The following is an 18,105-nucleotide window of genomic DNA, read 5'->3' as shown; positions in this document are numbered from 1 at the left end:
TCTTCTTTCTCAATGTTATCACTTGCATTTCACATTAGCTCTTAACTAAAGAGAACAGTCCATTTTGTTCTGCTCATCGTTTACAGATACTTTTTCATTGCCATTCTCTAATGCTTTTATGAGGGGACAAATCCCTGAGATTAACAGCACTGGATGCAGAAATGGCTATAAATTTACCTAGTTTCTTAAACCGAAGTCTAATCCTATCAGATTAAACCCATTAAGCTTTTGAATTGGGACCTTTGGAATGTGTACCTTTCAAACCAACATCACCCAAGAAATTGTTCCTTGTCACACAGAACCAAATGTAATCTGCTCATACAGGTGGAAAATATCTAATATAGTCTTCACTCAAGAAAGGAGTTACGGCCCAGAGAAATGACCTGGTTACAGGGCAGCCCTAGATTTCTCTGGAGCTTTCTTGGTGCTCACTGTAACTTTCCTTTTGCTTAATAATGCTTCATCTGCTTTATTTGTTTGTCACAGTTAAGAGAAGAAACAGAACAGATAAAACACAGAAAGGAATACGATTGCTGCTATGCTCAAATTGATGATTTTGGCTGAACCTTATAGCTTTAATGAGTATTTTAAGAAATAATTGAATCAATATAAGACATTGTCAGAATCCATTTATATCATATTCATAAATGGAATGTTTCAAACATATCCCATGGATTCTGCCATCTCCCGAAGAGAAGAGGATAGATGTGTATTGAACCGGCAATAGGCATTTCAAAGGAAAGGAGAAGCCTTTTGAACTGGGGAAACAAAAGGGGGGCTAGCATCTGGTTTTTGTCAAGGTAGACAGCAATAAACAAAAGGATCCTAACTTCCTTTTTCCCACGAGATGGATGATACGAGAGGAAGGATGGGGGACTGACCAAATGGGGGATTAAGGGGGGGTTAAACCGGGAACTCTTTATAAGGGTTTACATCGTGGAAATATTAAGCCCTGTCTCATTTCCTACAACCAAGCATGTCATAGTAAAGATTCCTTTTGGACTAATAATTTGACTCCAAGAGTTTTTGTCTTCCTAAGACGTGGTTTGGGGTGGGTCCTGACATTCATTAAGATATGTAAAATGGTTAATGTACAAAACATTATGTATATAAAACCATTTTGGATAGTTTGCCTTGGAATTGAAACATGCACATTGTTTTGGAAATAGAATGAAATGGGTCTGTTTTGTTCTGAATATAGGTCAAAAACGTGACTTATCTGTACAAAGTGTCTTGCTGGCAGGAAGAGCTAAAGACATTGACAGAAGCAATATTAGAGGAGAGACATAGGATGGGGAGGGGCAGGTGAGGTGCTGCAAAGATGGAAGCAATGGTTTGATAGAATATGCCATCCCTCCACTAAAGGGACACCAACTTTCCAGAGCCTTGCTTTCCCTTTCCGCACCAATATAGAGGCCACCTAAACCTGCTACGGACTAACTTTACAAAGCCTGGCTTTCCCTTTCCACCATCAAAAGGACATTTCTGGTGGGGGAGGGGGAAAGCAAGGCGCTGGAAAATTTGTCTGTAGTAAGATTAAGTGGCCTACATATTGAGAGCTGCTGAAGGGGCGATGGATTATCATGCAACTGTCTTGCTCTATTCACTGAGTGAAATCACTCCAAGATCTGTTTCAGCTGAAACCCAGAACAAAAGCATTCCAGGATTCACTCTACCAATTGTGATCATCCGGAATGTCTCAGTGGAACATTTACAATGCAACGTATCTACTTGGAGTTCAGAAAAAAAAACATTTTTTGTTTTTGTTTTGTGCACATCCAACCAGGAACTTTAGTAGAATAAGAGGTTAAACTTCAAATTTCTTCAACAGAAATAAAACAATCTAGCATCACTTTAAAATATACTTACTGAGCATTATGGAGAATGTTAACATTATTTGTACTAAGCTGTAATCTGGTTTGTTTGTAAACTATAGTTTATAGTCTAATATGAGATGTGAACACAGGTCTTCTGGCTTATTTAGCAAGTCCCAAATGATGGCTTAGTATATGAAGCTAGTGATTGTGTTCATGCTTCATACATAAACCTTTTAGACAATTTTGTACAACAAAACCATCTAACAAACTTATGGCTTCAATTACACAAAACCATATGTTCATATTTTAAATTAGTGCAACTGTGATAACTAATTTGTGTTTTAGTTAAGGATAATTTAATATAAAATGCTCATTCCTGACTGGAAAACAGATTACCAATGGACAACTAGAGAATGCGTGAATGATAATGTACAGACATGGCTTTTATTATTTATTCATAGAGAACAGTGGGTTTCAATGTGCACCTTTGAAAAATGTTCAAACTGGTGGAATATAATAAAAGCACTGTGGAAAATTCTATTTCATTAACTTTTAATCATAAATCACTCTTTAAAATAAAACATAAAATAAAAGTCTGTCAGAAGCACTTAGGTCTAGAAAGCAGAGAAGGACAGCAGAAAAAAGGGAAATATTACCAGGACATTCATTTTTTTCCAGCTGTCTGACACTTTCCTGCTAAAATGAGACAACCCAAACAAAAAAACCCACATTTTTTGCTTAGACATATGGGTTTAGGACAATATGGTTGAGAGATAAATACAAAATACTGCCTCTTATTGAGATAAAGATACTTTGTTATATGTGGCATAAAATGTGAGAAACTACGGCACATCATGTACTACAGCCTTCAAAAATAGTCTCCAGGGATACAACAACACAGATCTACCCTGCTCTGCAATAATACAAATATCAAGTCAAGACTGTAGCAAATCACTTTTTATATGAAGATTTCTATTACGTTTTTATTCTGTAACCTGTCCAGTTCTTAGTCAAACATTTTTCACCGTCTATTAAAAAAAAACTATCACTTTTATGGCAGTTATGGGGCCCTTTACACAAGAAAGGAGATTTTGGAGAAAATATAGAGCCAAGGGAAGACAACATAATTTGTATGCAAAAGTTCCCAGATTCAATTTTGGCATCTTCCGGATTAGCTGGAAAGACTCCCAGTCCTAATCCCCAGAAAAACTGTTGCCAGTTGCAATTATTAATCCTGAGTTAAAAGGAATATAGGTCTCACTCTGAATATGACCAATTTGCTGGTCCTTCCACATCAGACAGGGAATTGGACTATATCTCAGTCATGAGATTATTATCTATCTTTCATGCATTTTTCAATTTTATTGTTTTTCCCAAGCAAAAATTGTAATGAAACCATTGAGTATACACACATTTTCAGAGCGGAATATTAACTAACTTCGGTGTAGGCCATGTGTATTTTTAATTGCCAACCCTGTTAAACAATTGAATATTGAATATTTAACATTTTATACTCTGATCAAATGACAAGACTTGGTCACTAGAGTATGTAAATATCATCAGTGGTTATTTCATACAGATATCAATCTTGCACATATATCTATAGAATTACTGGATTCCAAGAGTGATCATATGATATAAGCCACCCAGTGACTTATTTACTATGTTTATTGGAAAATGCTTATTATGTAGAAGGTTGAAGGCTATCCTATCCTGTGAATAGTGGCCCATTTCAGAGTTAGACCAGCCTGTGGTTATGCATTTGTCAACTCAAAGTCCTCAAAGAACCCCAGCTGAGAGATGACTTAGAGCAAAAAAACATAAGCTGCCTTGCATGCATGAAGCAGTATGTTGTGCTCAGCAGGGCAAGCAAGATTACACAGTCAGGTTTTTTTTTAAAATTAGGCTTGCTAATCAAAAGACTTCATATCACTTGCCAAAAATGGAGAATCACACCCCACTCTTTGGTGTGACTCAATTAGAGCTCTGCAAAGCACTAGCAAGGTCCTAGTCACAAATAGTGAAGTTCTTTCCCCAACTGCTAGATTCCCTGTCACCAAACTTTTGGAAACTGAGAAAGAGAGATAGAGAACAGAATTAAGTTCAAATAATTAATGAAAAAAAATCATCCCGTGAAATTCAGCATCAAAAAAGATCCTTGGCTAATACTCTTTTTTCTGTCTGAATGGTATTTACTGTATAGTTTATCTTCCTTTAAGCAAAAAGAGAAAGCGAGAGATGTTACATTATTAGGAGATGTGTTTTTTTTACATAATGTATATCCTGTGCGTCTGCCTCCTGATGACCTTTTGTTGTTATTGTTCAAAAGCACAAATCTCTATGCTTAAAATGTTCATCTTCATCACCCCCCCAAATCACGTGCAAATGCCTCTGTGTGCCTCCACATACATATATTTATCTTAGTTCAAATTTAGGAATCAAGAACCTGTGTACTAAGGCAAAAACATACATATCTATGATCTAAAGCAAGGGTCCCCAACCCCTGATCCATGCACTGGCACCGGGCTATGGCATGCCAGGAACCAGGCTGCACAAACAAGCAAAACCCAATCTGTGGGATATAGTCAGCACATGAAACCATGCCCACTCTGGTCCACAGAAAAACCTCTCTCCGTGGAACCAGTCCCTGGTGCCCAAAAGGTTGGGGGGGGGCATTGATGAAAAAATATGTATTTACTTATATACATTGACATTCTATAAGGCTGTATAGGAATTTGCTTCAAATGTATAACACTGAAGAAAGTTATGTGGAACCCCCAATGAGGCTAGATTTTTTTATTTCATTACTATTTCACTTACAAGTATGACTCCCAACTGTATGTCTCCCTGAATTTATTACAAAAATGTCTTTCTTAATAAGTCTAATGATATTGATACAAATGTCCCCATAGAGTCTCTGGACAAAGTGTAAAAACATCTTTTTTATTGGTGTGTTCTAGTTGGTAATGATTTTAAGCATGCTTAAGCATGCTTAAGTCATGCTTAAAATCCTACAAGCTAGACTTCAGCAGTATGTGGATCGAGAACTACCAGAAGTACAGGCAGGATTTCGAAGAGGCAGAGGAACTAGAGATCAAATTGCCAACATACGCTGGATCATGGAGAAAGCTAGGGAGTTCCAGAAAAACATCTACTTCTGCTTCATTGACTATGCTAAAGCCTTTGATTGTGTGGATCATAACAAACTGTGGCAAGTTCTTAAAGAGATGGGAGTACCAGACCATCTTATTTGTCTCTTGAGAAACCTATATGCGGGTCAAGAAGCAACAGTGAGAACTGGACACGGAACCACTGATTGGTTCAAAATTGGGAAAGGAGTCCGGCAAGGCTGTATACTGTCGCCCTGCCTATTTAACTTATATGCAGAGCACATCATGAGAAAGGCAGGGCTAGATGAATCAAAAGTTGGAATTAAGATTGCCGGAAGAAATATCAACAACCTAAGATACGCAGATGATACCACTCTAATGGCAGAAAGTGAAGAAGAACTAAAGAGCCTCTTGTTGCGGGTGAAGAAGGAGAGTGCAAAACTTGGGTTGAAACTTAACATTAAGAAAACCAAGATCATGGCATCTGGCCCTCTCAATTCCTGGCAAATAGATGGGGAAGAAATGGAGGTAGTGACAGATTTTATTTTCCTGGGCTCCAAGATCACTGCAGATGGGGACTGTAGCCAAGAAATTAAAAGACGCTTGCTCCTGGGGAGGAAAGCCATGGCAAATCTAGACAGCACACTAAAAAGCAGAGACATCACCCTGTCAACAAAAGTGTGTATAGTCAAGGCTATGGTCTTCCCAGTTGCAATGTATGGCAGTGAAAGTTGGACCATAAGAAAGGCTGAGCGCCAAAGAATTGAGGCCTTTGAACTATGGTGCTGGAGAAGACTCCTGCGAGTCCCTTGGACTGCAAGGCGATCAAACCGGTCAGTCCTAGAGGAGATCAATCCTGACTGCTCTTTAGAAGGCCAGATCCTGAAGCTAAAACTCAAATACTTTGGCCACCTAATGAGAAGGAAGGACTCACTGGAGAAAAGCCTAATGCTGGGAAAGATCGAGGGCAATAGAAGAAGGGGACGACAGAGAATGAGGTGGCTGGATGGAGTCACTGAAGCAGTAGGCGTGAGCTTAAATGGACTCCAGAAGATGGTAGAGGACAGGAAGGCCTGGAGGAATGTTGTCCATAGGGTCGCAATGGGTCGGACACGACTTCGCAGCTAACAACAACAAGTTGGTAATGATATCCAGATTTACCTATGGTCTCATGTCCTTCAACTACTTGAGTTTTATATTAGGAAGATGAGTGCACAAAGCTTTTATTTTATTTGTTTTATACATAAACATAACTAGCCGCAATTTGAGAACAGGTAGCCAAAAATACTTATTTTTTGTAAACAAACAGAACTAGTTTTGGGGCACAGTCTTATAGTTCAGCACATAAGCTTGCAGGACTATTTTCTTTGTAGTGGTTCTCTTTGCAGCTCTAGCAAGTGAAATGGCTTAGAGATGCTGTCCTCATTTTCACTATTTCTGAATCAGATGACAATTTTGTTCCCTCCTTCAGGTACATAGTATTTATTTTTATGCTAAGAAGGTGAGTTTTGGGGAAAGCAAATGTTCATTCTCAACACAATTCTGTCATTAAAATTTATTTTTAGAGGGCTCTTCTTAAGTGAAAAACAGTTTTCTTTTACAACTGCAGAAATGAACCTACCTGTCCAATTATGAGTGGAACTACAACAGTCATGAACAGCTGTGAGAATATAGATGAAAAAGGCACAGAAGAGGAGGATCCAAGCTATGAGACAAAATAAAGTACAAGATTAATACAGGATTTTAATTACAGTTGACTTAATAATAAATTTGTTTAGATCAACAGTGCAGTATCTCTATACAGCCCCTGCAGCATTCCAACAATTATACTTATGTGGGTTGTGTGTGTCTCTGCTTTTAAATTGCTGAAGTATTGTAAGAGCAGAGAAATAACATAAGATGTTGACATTCTCGGGAGAGCAAGATCTGGAATGAAAATGCAAAAGTCTTACAAATTTTCATGATTTCTCAATATTTCAGAATTTTGTTTCTGTTTTATTTATTGGCTCCTGCTGCCAAAAATTTGAAAGCTGTTTAGACCAGTAGTTATGAATACTCTTGTGGCATCACATAAAAACATGGGAGAATCCAGCAATATATTACATACATTGAACTAGTTACTGTACACATAAACATATCCTTCAAGGCAGACATGTCAAACACAAGGCCCGGGGGCTGGATCCGGCCCGAGAAGTGGTTTCATGTGGCCCGCGAACCCATCCTGGAAACAGTGAGGGAACGGCCCCCGCTGCCTTGGCCCTGGCCCAGGGTGGCCGGGAGCCAATGTACAATTTCATGGTGGCCATCTATGCTGAAACGCATTCAGTCTTACCTCCACAAGGCCATCTGAAAACAGCGAGGGACCGATCCATGCCATGTCGGCACTGCCCCCTGGGCACACGCTAGGCAGGTATCACCCTTTGTGAGGAATGAAGAAATGCACCATTGCCTGGAAGTGGCCAGCACATGGCCCTGCCTACTTCAGGCAGGCTAGGGGCTGGGCAGCATTGCACTTCTCTTCAGATTCGTGCCACCCGGCTCAGCCTCTCAGCACCATGAGGAGAGCACCCCGCTGCCTGCCAAAACCGGGGAGGCTGGGGGCTGGGCAGCATTGCGCAGGTAACATTGACTCTCATGCTGCTCATCGCATCCCCTCCCCCAGAGCCCACCAAGCCGGATATGTGAAGTAGGCGAGGGCCATGTGCTGGCCACTTCCAGGCGATGGTGCATTTCTTCATTCCTCATGAAGGATGACACTTCCCCAGCTGCGTTTCTTGCCTGTTTTTCTCCCTCCCTCATCTCAAATATTTTCCCACCACTCTGTTCTTAGGAATACTAGCAATGTTAAAAATATGTTTCATTGTTGCCTTTATTTAAAAGATTTGTATGGTAGACTATCTTTTTTTTAATATATTTTATTGATTTTTTTAACATAAACACATTAATATTTGGTAAACAGCATGTTGTCTGGGCTTATATTTGGAAAGTAATAACAATCAGTTTCTATATTCCAAAGCCACATAATAGCATTGCTTGATTTTCTCTTTTTCCAATAATATTCTCTTTGCCAACTCTCATCTTGGTTGCCTCGTCATAAATCCTGTTTACAATTCTTATTTAAATTTGTTTTCCCTACAATGTTCAGAATATTCTTACTGGTTAAGATTTTCTCAAGGTTAATTACATTTAAGCATTTAAATCTATTTTCCTCATACAAGCCATACTAACACTTTTACATTTCTTATGTCTTAAAAAGTAAAAAAGACAAAAAAAGGAGAGGGGAAAAAAGAGAAAAGAATAAGAAAATAATATACAACTTAAAATACATATCCCTCTTAAACAAATATACATTTATTTTCAAACGTTTTCTGTTCTTTTTATCCATAATTAAACATATGTTTAATCTTTAGATGTTCCATTTAATAAATCCAATCATCTAATCTTTTAACTCCATTCAAAACATTTTTTTAAATTATACGTTGGAATTTTCTTAAGTTCAATTACATTTAAGTATCTAAAACATTTCCTTTATACTGACCATCCCAAACATTTTTATATTTCTCATATCAAAAGACAAAGTTAAAAAAAAGAGAAAAGAAAGAATACTATATTACTTGGGGGTTCATCCCTTTTAAACTAAATCTTTCTATTTCTTCAACCATATTCAAACAAATGTTTAATTTTAAAATGTTCCCTATGATACATCCCATCGTCTAAATCCTCAAGTCTCACTTTAGCCCTCTTCTTTTGCTAAACATCTTTCCCAATCAATATATTCCATTGAATCAGAGTCTTTCCGTAATCCTGCAAATGTTGTTGTAGATATAAGAGACAAATCAAGCAACATCTCTGTAAAAAGATTTTGCCCCTTCATATTAATTGAAGATCCTGTCTTTTCTTTCTCTCTTAGTTTCTCTCATCATCCCTTGTCTCCCCATTTCTCGTGGTACTCCCGACAGCTCTGCAATCCATTTTGTCCAATCTTTTTTCTTATCCTCAGATTTATTTTGTGGTCTTAGAGTACAAGTTATATTTTCCATATTCAATGCTTCTTGTAAGGCCTTCTCCAGTTGAATCAAGTCATACTTCCTTATATTATTAGGTTCCATCTTTAAATCAATTTCCTCCAATTTATATTCAGTTATCTGCTTTATCTGCTCCCTCTCCATTATTATCCTCTGAGAGTTTTTTTGCCATAAATTGAAGATGGATTAATTTATACTTTCAAAATTATTTTTAATTTCCTTGAGGTCATTGTTGTTTGAATTAGTTGCAACATCTTATACTTCTCCTGGAAAGTATTTGTTTTTTCTTGATACATTCTTTCTGCAGATCTCTGATTTTCCATAATAGCCAAAAATCAAGATTTTCCTTTCTCTGCAAACAGCTTTAGAGTCACAGTTAATATTTGTAATTCAGAAAGGTCAGATTTTTTAAAAAGTTTATAGTTCTCATTTTTTATGTAGCCCAGAGTGTTTTCTTTTTTTGTCACAGCTATTCTCTATTATTAAAACTTTGAAGGTCATAAGAACAGATTAACTTTTTGGGGGCGTTAGTCTTGTATTAGAGAAACTGTTGTAATTTTCATCCAACACTAGATTTCAGCAAAAGTTCATTTTTTCCCCAGTTTTCAAAATAGTTATCTTCTATTTTCATAGTTTAAAGTGAAAATCTTAGACAAATAACAAACTTATCCAGATTTAGGTCTTATATTCATTTCATTTCAGTATATTTCTCCCCCATAAAATGTTTAATTCGCTGCTTCCATCTGCAGAAGGGTGAAGCAAATTCCCCCTCCTCACTTTCAGGTTTTTTTTTTCTTTTCTTTTTTCCAGGAAATTAGTTAATATGTAGAAAATCGATGTTCTTACCCAGATCCAAACATGTTGTTTACAATCAGCTTAAAATAGCTGATTGTAAAAGCTTTTGGGCTTCGGTTGCTTGTAGCTTGGGCTAGACTCTGAAGTTAGGCAAGCCTTTCTCCTGTTGTTTTCTGAAAGGCTTTTCCTGGACCAATTAGGTCAACCACTGTCTCTTTGTGGTCCATGGGACTTCCTTCCTTCTTTGCCACCTCCTCAGGGTGGCTTCTAGCCCACTTAAGGTCCCCTAAAAGGCAGAAAATCAGCTGTAGGGTGCGGAGCCCCACAATCCCTTGGCTGTTGTGCTACTGCGCAAAACCGAAAGCCGATTCCAGGGGCTCCTTTGGCTCCAACAATGCGGCTACCACTGGCCTGTGGTCACCAAACCTTCACCCCTTGGTGGTCACCTCTCCAGGGTGGCTTTCAATCCAAATGGACCCACAGGTAATGGAAAATCGGACCCAGGGAGAGGAGAGTCTCTCCCCTGGGTCTATTCTCAGCGACATCACTGAAGACACTCCTGGCAGATCCTCTTAAAACACATCTCTAGGCACCTCATAACAACAATAAAACATCTAACTATAAAAACATAAATTGTAAAAATGCATGTTTTCTCTTCCATTCAAAAAATCCCCTGCTTTTTAGAAATGCAACTAACTCTTCATTCTAAGAATAGTAAAAAAGTAAAGGTAAAGGTTCCCCCGCACATGCGTGCTAGTCGTTTCCGACTCTAGGGGCCGTTGCTCATCTCCGTTTCAAAGCCGAAGAGCCAGCGCTTGTCCGAGGACGTCTCCGTGGTCATGTGGCCGGCATGACTGGACGCCAAAGGCGCACGGAACGCTGTTACCTTCCCACCGTAGTGGTCCCTAGTTTTCTACTTGCATTTTTATGTGCTTTCGAACTGCTAGGTTGGCAGAAGCTGGGACGAGTAACAGGCGCTCACTCTGTTACGCGGCACTCGGGATTCGACCCGCCAAACTGCCAACCTTCTGATCGACAAGCTCAGCGTCCTAACCCACTGAGCCACCGCGTCCCTTTTCTAAGAATAGTATACAATGCTATATTATTTGCATTAACACTGTCCAAATGAAGTATATTAAGTAATGAAATTGAAGAAGCAGGAGCTTTAATTGACCAGGATTGGTTTACATTACAAAGAATACCAAACAACAGCACAGTTCATAAGAGCAGCTCTTTTGAAGTTTATGTTTTAATTACTTGACTTTTTTGTTCAAAGACCACTAACACTGGAAAGCTCCTCAACGTAACAGTTTTAATTGATTTTTTTCAAAGTACTGCTATTTTGTCTATTGTTTTATCTCTGTGCAGATGTCTTTTTGTCTATGTACATATATGTGTACTTGACGTTCCAGCATATTGTAGTGTAGCTAAAAAACCGAAAAGCTTGATGGAATTAAATAAGATTTTTGAAACTGTTCTCCTGTGAACACTTTTGGTCAAATTTGGAACACAACAGCATTTAATTATTTATGTTGTTAAAAAAAACCTATGCTACTGTACATAGGTATGACTGTCATTTAATTTCCCACTGGGGCCTCATATGTATTGCCATTCTAGAACATTCAGAGAAAACTGGCACAAGCATCAGTAACCATTAGACTATTTCTCCTGCATAACAATATCCTGAAGCAATCTTTTCTCAAAGGCACGATAAAGAAATGTAATAGTGGCATGTTAATGGAAGGAAGGTGCATATTTTGCTACTGTGATACTTATTTTCAAAAAAAAGGAAAAGAAGAAAGAGTCATGCTTTATTTGATTATACTCTATATACCAAATATTTTAGATTTGATATGAAAATATTCGATCTATATTTCTTGGAGTTTCAAAATGTTGAGTGGCTCAGGCCCAGGTATCTATTTTCTTTTGTCACTACAGTAAAGATTTTAACTCCTCATTAAAATAATCACACTCAGAAGCCGTTTTAAAAATGTTTTATGATTCTAGTTAGCTAGAAGCCATGCAAGGTTTGGTGCTCTCCCCTCTCCTATTCAATATATACAGTAAATGAAGCGGTTGGGTGAACTGCTTGGTTGACATGAGATGTCAGTTTTGTTTAATCATTCCCACCAGTAGTATTAATCCAGATCAAGAAGCATAGGTAAATCTGGACTTACAGCCATTTGTTTAGTGACTGTTTTAAGTTACAATGACTCTGAAAAAATGACCTGTTGTAACATCTCCACGGTCAAGTGATCAAAATTTGGACACTTATGATGATTGGAATATCCTGGAGTTATGTGATTATCATTTGCAACCTTTCCAGCCAGCTTTTGACAAAGTCAATAAAGGAAGCCAGATTTTCTTAATGATTGTCTGATTCACTTAACAACCATGTCAAAAAGGTCATAAAATCGCACATTGCTTACTTAACAACTGTCTTGCTTAGGAATGGAATTTCTGGTTCTAACTGTAGTTACAAGTTGAAGACTATCTGTATACTTGCATACTGGTACTGCATACATACTATGTGGGATACTACAGGGTTTGGTGCTCTCCCCTCTCCTATTCAACATATACATGAAGTGGTTGGGTGAACTCCTTGATCACCATGGGGTGAAAACCATCAGTATGCTGATGATATCCAATTATACATCTCTGCCCCTGGTGAATTGAGCAATTCCATGAATGTTGGATTCCAGTGCCAGGAGGCTGTGAGGGTTTTGCTGGGAAACACCAACTTTTAGCTTAACATTGCAAAATTACCTAGAAGTTTAGGCTTCATTATAAGCTTTTTGGTAAAAAAAAAGCTTTATCAAGAAAATTGCATAGAGGAATTGATTTGATAGGTTCTTTTGATTAGATTCTCTGCTGTTCTAATATTTGGAAGTAACATCCGTTTGCACATGCAAAAGTTCATGTTGTCCTTTTCCCCCTTTGCTCCGCCCTTATGTTCAGGCAGTGACAACAACAAAGATACAGACCATCAATCTTCACCAGTCTTATTTTTCCTAGCCAGAAATGTGGTTTTAGCCCAAAGCTAAGTAAGTTGGCAGATAAGACAGCTCATTGAGGACATTTTGCCCAAAGATACAGAGCTAACTTTTTTGTGTACGAATTGATAGATCTTGACTGGAATTTCATGGTAAAGAACTACAATATTTTTTTTACAAGTTTTATGATCCAGGGATAATCTCCAATGTGCCCTTGGCAACCACCATTTTATCAATGAAAAAGAGGACTAGATATTACACCTTTTACATTATATTTATTTTCAAGGATAATACCCCCAAAGGCATTTCTAGAAAACAAAAACAGTAGGTGGCTATAGGATCATTCTTTTATTTGGAAGCATGCATAATCCCTTAGCAAAAATGTAGATAAGCTAAAGTGGTGGTGATTGGGTGGGATGGACAGGAAAGCTAGAAAGGGTAGAAGGAAGCAAACATAACAGACTGTCTTCTGTAATTAGCAATGTCTATTACAGAAATGCTTTTGTGAATTAGGAAGCTTCTCCCTTCCCTTAATCACCATTTTATGAAAAAGCTCATGATATGCCCTTAGACTATAATGTATTCATTAGTCCAAACTAAATTGCGTACTCCTGTGCTAGCTATAGATCAGTCATACAGACTATTCTCTCAGATGAGGTAGTCATGAGCAATGTTTGAGACATTTTTATTTTTGCTGGCTTAAAAACGTGTTGTTAATGTATCTTACACTAGCAAACAGTGTAAGATGAAATGCATATATTGCCCATTGGCAATGTTTTGGTGAAATTGCAATACATCTTTAGGAAGAAAGTGAAAGAAATGCAAAACACTGACCATAAATCCTTCCATCATTTAAAATAATCTGCAACAACTCATTTACAGTAGAACAGTATAGAGCAATCAGCATAGAGCAATAGTAACAATACAATAACTCAAGTAGAATCAACATTAAGATACTTACAAAAAGCAGTAGGAGCAAAGGAGTTATAACAATGCCCTGAAAGAAATCAAGAAACATATTTAGTTATAAATAGATGTTACTATTTGCTATATCAAATGTCAATGCAGAAAACCTCAGGAAACCTCCTCCAAAGTATCTAGACATTTACTGATGAACTCACTGTAATGTCGTCCTACGACAGAACAGGATCATTGAGATAATACAGCGCAGGTCTCCCAATGTTAATCCTGCAGGAATATTGAGACTACAACCCCAAGAATTTGTAACCAGTTATGACCTGTAATGTTAGATACCATACTTCCAGTATTTTTGAAGACATCAACTTTGGACGTTATTATACCAGTTTTTTACCAAGTTTATATAGAAATTTCTTTAACATCTTTGTGAGCAAGGACATTTCAGACTCATACACAAATTAAGGAATTGTGAATGATCTATATTAAATGCAAGTTGGTTATGTCTTCAAGATTAATTTTTCAACTTCTAACATAGACATCTCTTTGCTTCTTAGATGTACTCCATAAATATGTAAGTTGTGGAACCTTCCATGCTTAATAAGCAGGCCCTAACCATAAAGGGGACAGGTGGCCTACTATCTTATTGTCTGAGCTATGGCCCTCTCCTGAGTAAAGTCTGCATCAACTGTGATGAATTAGGTGTCGTGTGATTTTGTAATGTAAACTGATATCCCCTAGGAAGTGAGCTGGTATCTCAGAACTCATTTCACTTGATTAGACTCTGTGTCTCCATGGTGGGAAGGCAAGTCTTTCATCTAATTTAGTCACACAGGACCACTTCAGCTCTCCGCATCCCTGAGGCAAAGGAAGGAAAAAGATTTGTTTTCTTCAGTGACAGCAGAGAGGTTTAAGGCTGATCACTGGGCATAAGACAAGTTTTTAAGCCTCAAGATTTTAGGATTGGGAGATAACATGCCAAACATCATCTTTATATCAGCAAAATGTCAGTTCTCTCTTTGCACACTCAGTACTTAATAATGAATTAACAAAAGCAGTTTACTATTCAATGAATATTAATTCAGTACCATAAGCAGCTCTTCCCTTCAAGACTATTTTCCCTAAACAGTTATTACATATAGTTTTCTAAATATAAATATGCTAATGTGTTATCACTTTAAAATATAATTAAAAATATTTTTTTATTTTAGAGAAGTTCAGAAGTGATCCATATCCTTTGATTTAAGTTTAAATTCCCCCTTCGGTATAACTCTTTCCTGCTTTACCTTGGTTTTCTATTTTTAGTCCATCCATTTATAAAGAAAACTTTTATACCTTTCCATTCAGAGGATTCATTAGAAATATGAGATAAAATTTTATACAAAATATATAGAAACAATGGGATTTTGAGGCAGGATAAACTATACGCTTAAAACAAATAAATAAAACCTCTATTTTTTTTATACAACTCCAAGACTCTTGATTGTAGATCAAGGCAAAATGTCTTAATGTAAGGATCTATACAAACCTTAATTCCTCAGGAAGGAAGACTGTGGTTCCTTTTCCTTTAAATTCTTATTTATGAATAGTTTAAAATACAATATTTTCCCCAATTTCTCAAGAAGAAATGCACTTTCTAGTGCCCTGGCCAATACATGGCGAGTAACTGACCAGTACTAGATTCTTATCATGTTGAATTTTATATAATTTTAAAATGATTAATTAGAGTTATATAACTCTGAAATCATTAAACTCCCATGTTCTTGCTTTACTACACAACTTCTGTATGTAAGCATCCTTATTTGTTTGAAAACTACTTTTTTTCTTTTGCTTTCTCCAAGCAATGGCAAAAAAAGTTTTCCTTCCTCCTCTGTTATCCTTACAATCACTAGGTAAAGGTAAAGGTTCCCCCGCACATGCGTGCTAGTCGTTTCCGACTCTAGGGGCCGGTGCTCATCTCCGTTTCAAAGCCGAAGAGCCAGCGCTTCTCCGAGGACGTCTCCGTGGTCATGTGGCTGGCATGACTGGACACCAAAGGCGCACGGAACGCTGTTACCTTCCCACCGTAGTGGTCCCTATTTTTCTACTTGCATTTTTACGTGCTTTCGAACTCTAGGTTGGCAGAAGCTGGGACGAGTAACAGGCGCTCACTCTGTTACACGGCACTCGGGATTCGACCCGCCAAACTGCCAACCTTCTGATCGACAGGCTCAGCGTCCTAACGCACTGAGCCACCGCATCCCTTACAATCACTAAGGTATCATTATATAAAGTGATAATGATTTTAATGCCTCTTCATTTCAATCTGCATTTTCAATCTCTAGATCATATTGATTCTTGTTTTTAGTTTCTCTCATTATAACATCTTATAATGAACTGGAAACAACACTGTAATTACTCCCTTCCTTTGAAAGCAAAGTCTTTCTCAGAAGAGTAGAGTGGAACTTAAACTTGTGCTAATACTCTTCCACTAGTGAATAAGGCTTCCTTTTCCATTGCCCAACTTCAAGTTCTTGAGAACTACACAACAGTGTCCAAATTTTCACATTTTTTTTTAAAAAAATGAAATTTAACTGTAAGTTAAAACTATAATTAAAAAGTGTATGGGATAAAATATGAAAATTTTGGAAAGGTTGACTCGGCCTTCCATCCTTCCGAGGTAGGTAAAATGAGGACCCAGATTGTTGGGGGCAATAAGCTGACTTTGTAATAATGCCGCTTGGGGTGTGTGTGAAAGCCCTAATAAGCAGGCATATACATAGAATGAAGGCTATTGCTAAGCACATTGATTTGTGCTTTAGATTGTAAGCTGCCCTGAGTCTTCGGAGAAGGGCAGGATATAAATGGGATTAAAAAAAATGTTGCACAAATTTTGTTGAAAGTGTAAAATATAGTCTAAGACAGTGATGGCGAACCTTTCAGAGACTGAGTACCCAAACTACAACCCAAAACCCTCTAATTTATCACAGGGTGCTGGGTGGGTGTGGCCCACTGGATAGGCATAGCTGCGGTGGTCAAGGCAGACTGGGTGGGCGTGACATCACTACCCATATTTTAGTTTTTTTAAAATAATATTTTACCCACATGAAAAGAGAGAGATGTAGAAGAGTGAATGTGCATATTTTGTTGGGAGTCAGACAATACCAGTAGAAAATAAAGGTTATTTAGTAATTCTCCTTTTATACTTTAATCCTGAACGTTTCCAGATTAGTAAACTGAAATACATTTCCCAGTAAATACAGAGGGATGTTGCTTCTGCATTATAACTGTACAGTAGCAATGTTTTAAATAAACAAGGAAATTTAAAGGGATGATCTCATTTCCATCCCGTGGCACAAGGGGGGAAAAAAGGGAAAAAAATCCATTCTATAAACTTCAACTTGGCTGCTTTGGTGCAAGTGCTGTCAAACATGCAGCATACAGAAATGCTGTGGCACAGCATTTCTTGGCACAAATTGAACATCTGCCCTTGCAGAGGCAAGGTCACTGAACAGCAGAGCATTCACAAAGTTGCGGTGGTATGTTAAGCTCTCTGATGCAGCCCATAATGGAGTAGAAGTTGTGAAGTGATTGCCTTTTACCATTCAAAAAAAAAAACCTTTCAAGAAATCCATTTACACCTCTGATGTGAAAGACTGACGGAATATATTTCAATGATTTTAGTGGGAAAGAGGAAAAGGGAAAAAATTCACGGCCTGACCGAAAATACTCATGCAAAGAATGGCTCTGCATAGCAGCAGTCACATCGGAACCTGCAAATGCACTTTTCTTTACAACGAGGATCATTTAACATGTCATATTTTAGAAAACAGTTAGGCATTTCTAAAAGGAAAACTTGTATCAAGGGATAACTTTTTACTACCTCTTCTCTAGAAGATCAAACCAACTTATTTCAGTTTCAAATGTTAACTTAGATACAGGAAAGAAAGATGGTTAGTTTTCAAGCATATAATACATTACTAATTTTGCCAGGGACTGTTCTGAACCAGCCTGCTACCGGCCTTGCAGAAAGGCAACCCCTGTACAAACGGCAGAGGCTGGAGAGCGTCTGAAGCTGGAAGGCGTCTGCCAAGATTTATTACACAAACAACAGAACAAGAAACAAAACACTGGAACTGTGATCCTCAAACGGAGCGGTTGCTTTCAGCAACCAGCCCTTCCCCAAACACTCCCTTTATTAGAGTTCAGGGCGTGGCCTCCCTGTGCCTCCTTCCGAGGAGTCCCACAGCCTTTCTCTGCTTGTTCCTGCTTGACTGCCTCCTGCGTCGGGCGTCCTTGAACAGGGCCAGCTGTGGGTCATCATCATCCGCACTGTCGGGCTCGCGCAGCTGAGAAGAGGGCCCTGGCTGGGGGCTCTGCGAAGCCTCCAAGCCATCATCAGCAAGTTCGTCTTCAACACCCTCCTCCTCCCCCTCGTCTGAGTCATCCGAGACATCCGAGCCGGCTGCCG

The 18,105-nt window shown here is 38.2% G+C and overlaps 1 protein-coding gene across 3 annotated transcripts in view; it reads right to left on the bottom strand.

The window, feature by feature from the left end:
- SLC10A7 (solute carrier family 10 member 7) overlaps window positions 1-18,105 on the bottom strand; it is a 170,337-nt gene that overhangs the window by 47,391 nt on the left and 104,841 nt on the right. For all 3 annotated transcript variants that reach the window (XR_014027066.1, XR_014027067.1, XM_081332374.1), the window contains exons 6-7: window positions 13,702-13,737; window positions 6,549-6,632 (exon numbers count right to left, since the gene is read on the bottom strand). Coding sequence is in view for 1 of the 3 variants with exons in the window: in XM_081332374.1 (XP_081188500.1) it covers window positions 6,549-6,632; window positions 13,702-13,737 (120 nt within the window). In the remaining 2 variants the exon portion in view is untranslated. The remainder of the gene's footprint in view (window positions 1-6,548; window positions 6,633-13,701; window positions 13,738-18,105) is intronic.

Source organism: Vipera berus (genome assembly GCF_964194415.1).
Source record: "Vipera berus genome assembly, chromosome: 7".
Classification (NCBI taxonomy): Eukaryota; Metazoa; Chordata; class Lepidosauria; order Squamata; family Viperidae; genus Vipera; species Vipera berus.
Note: the sequence above shows the minus strand (reverse complement) of the source record. Positions and strands in the feature narration are given on the sequence as shown.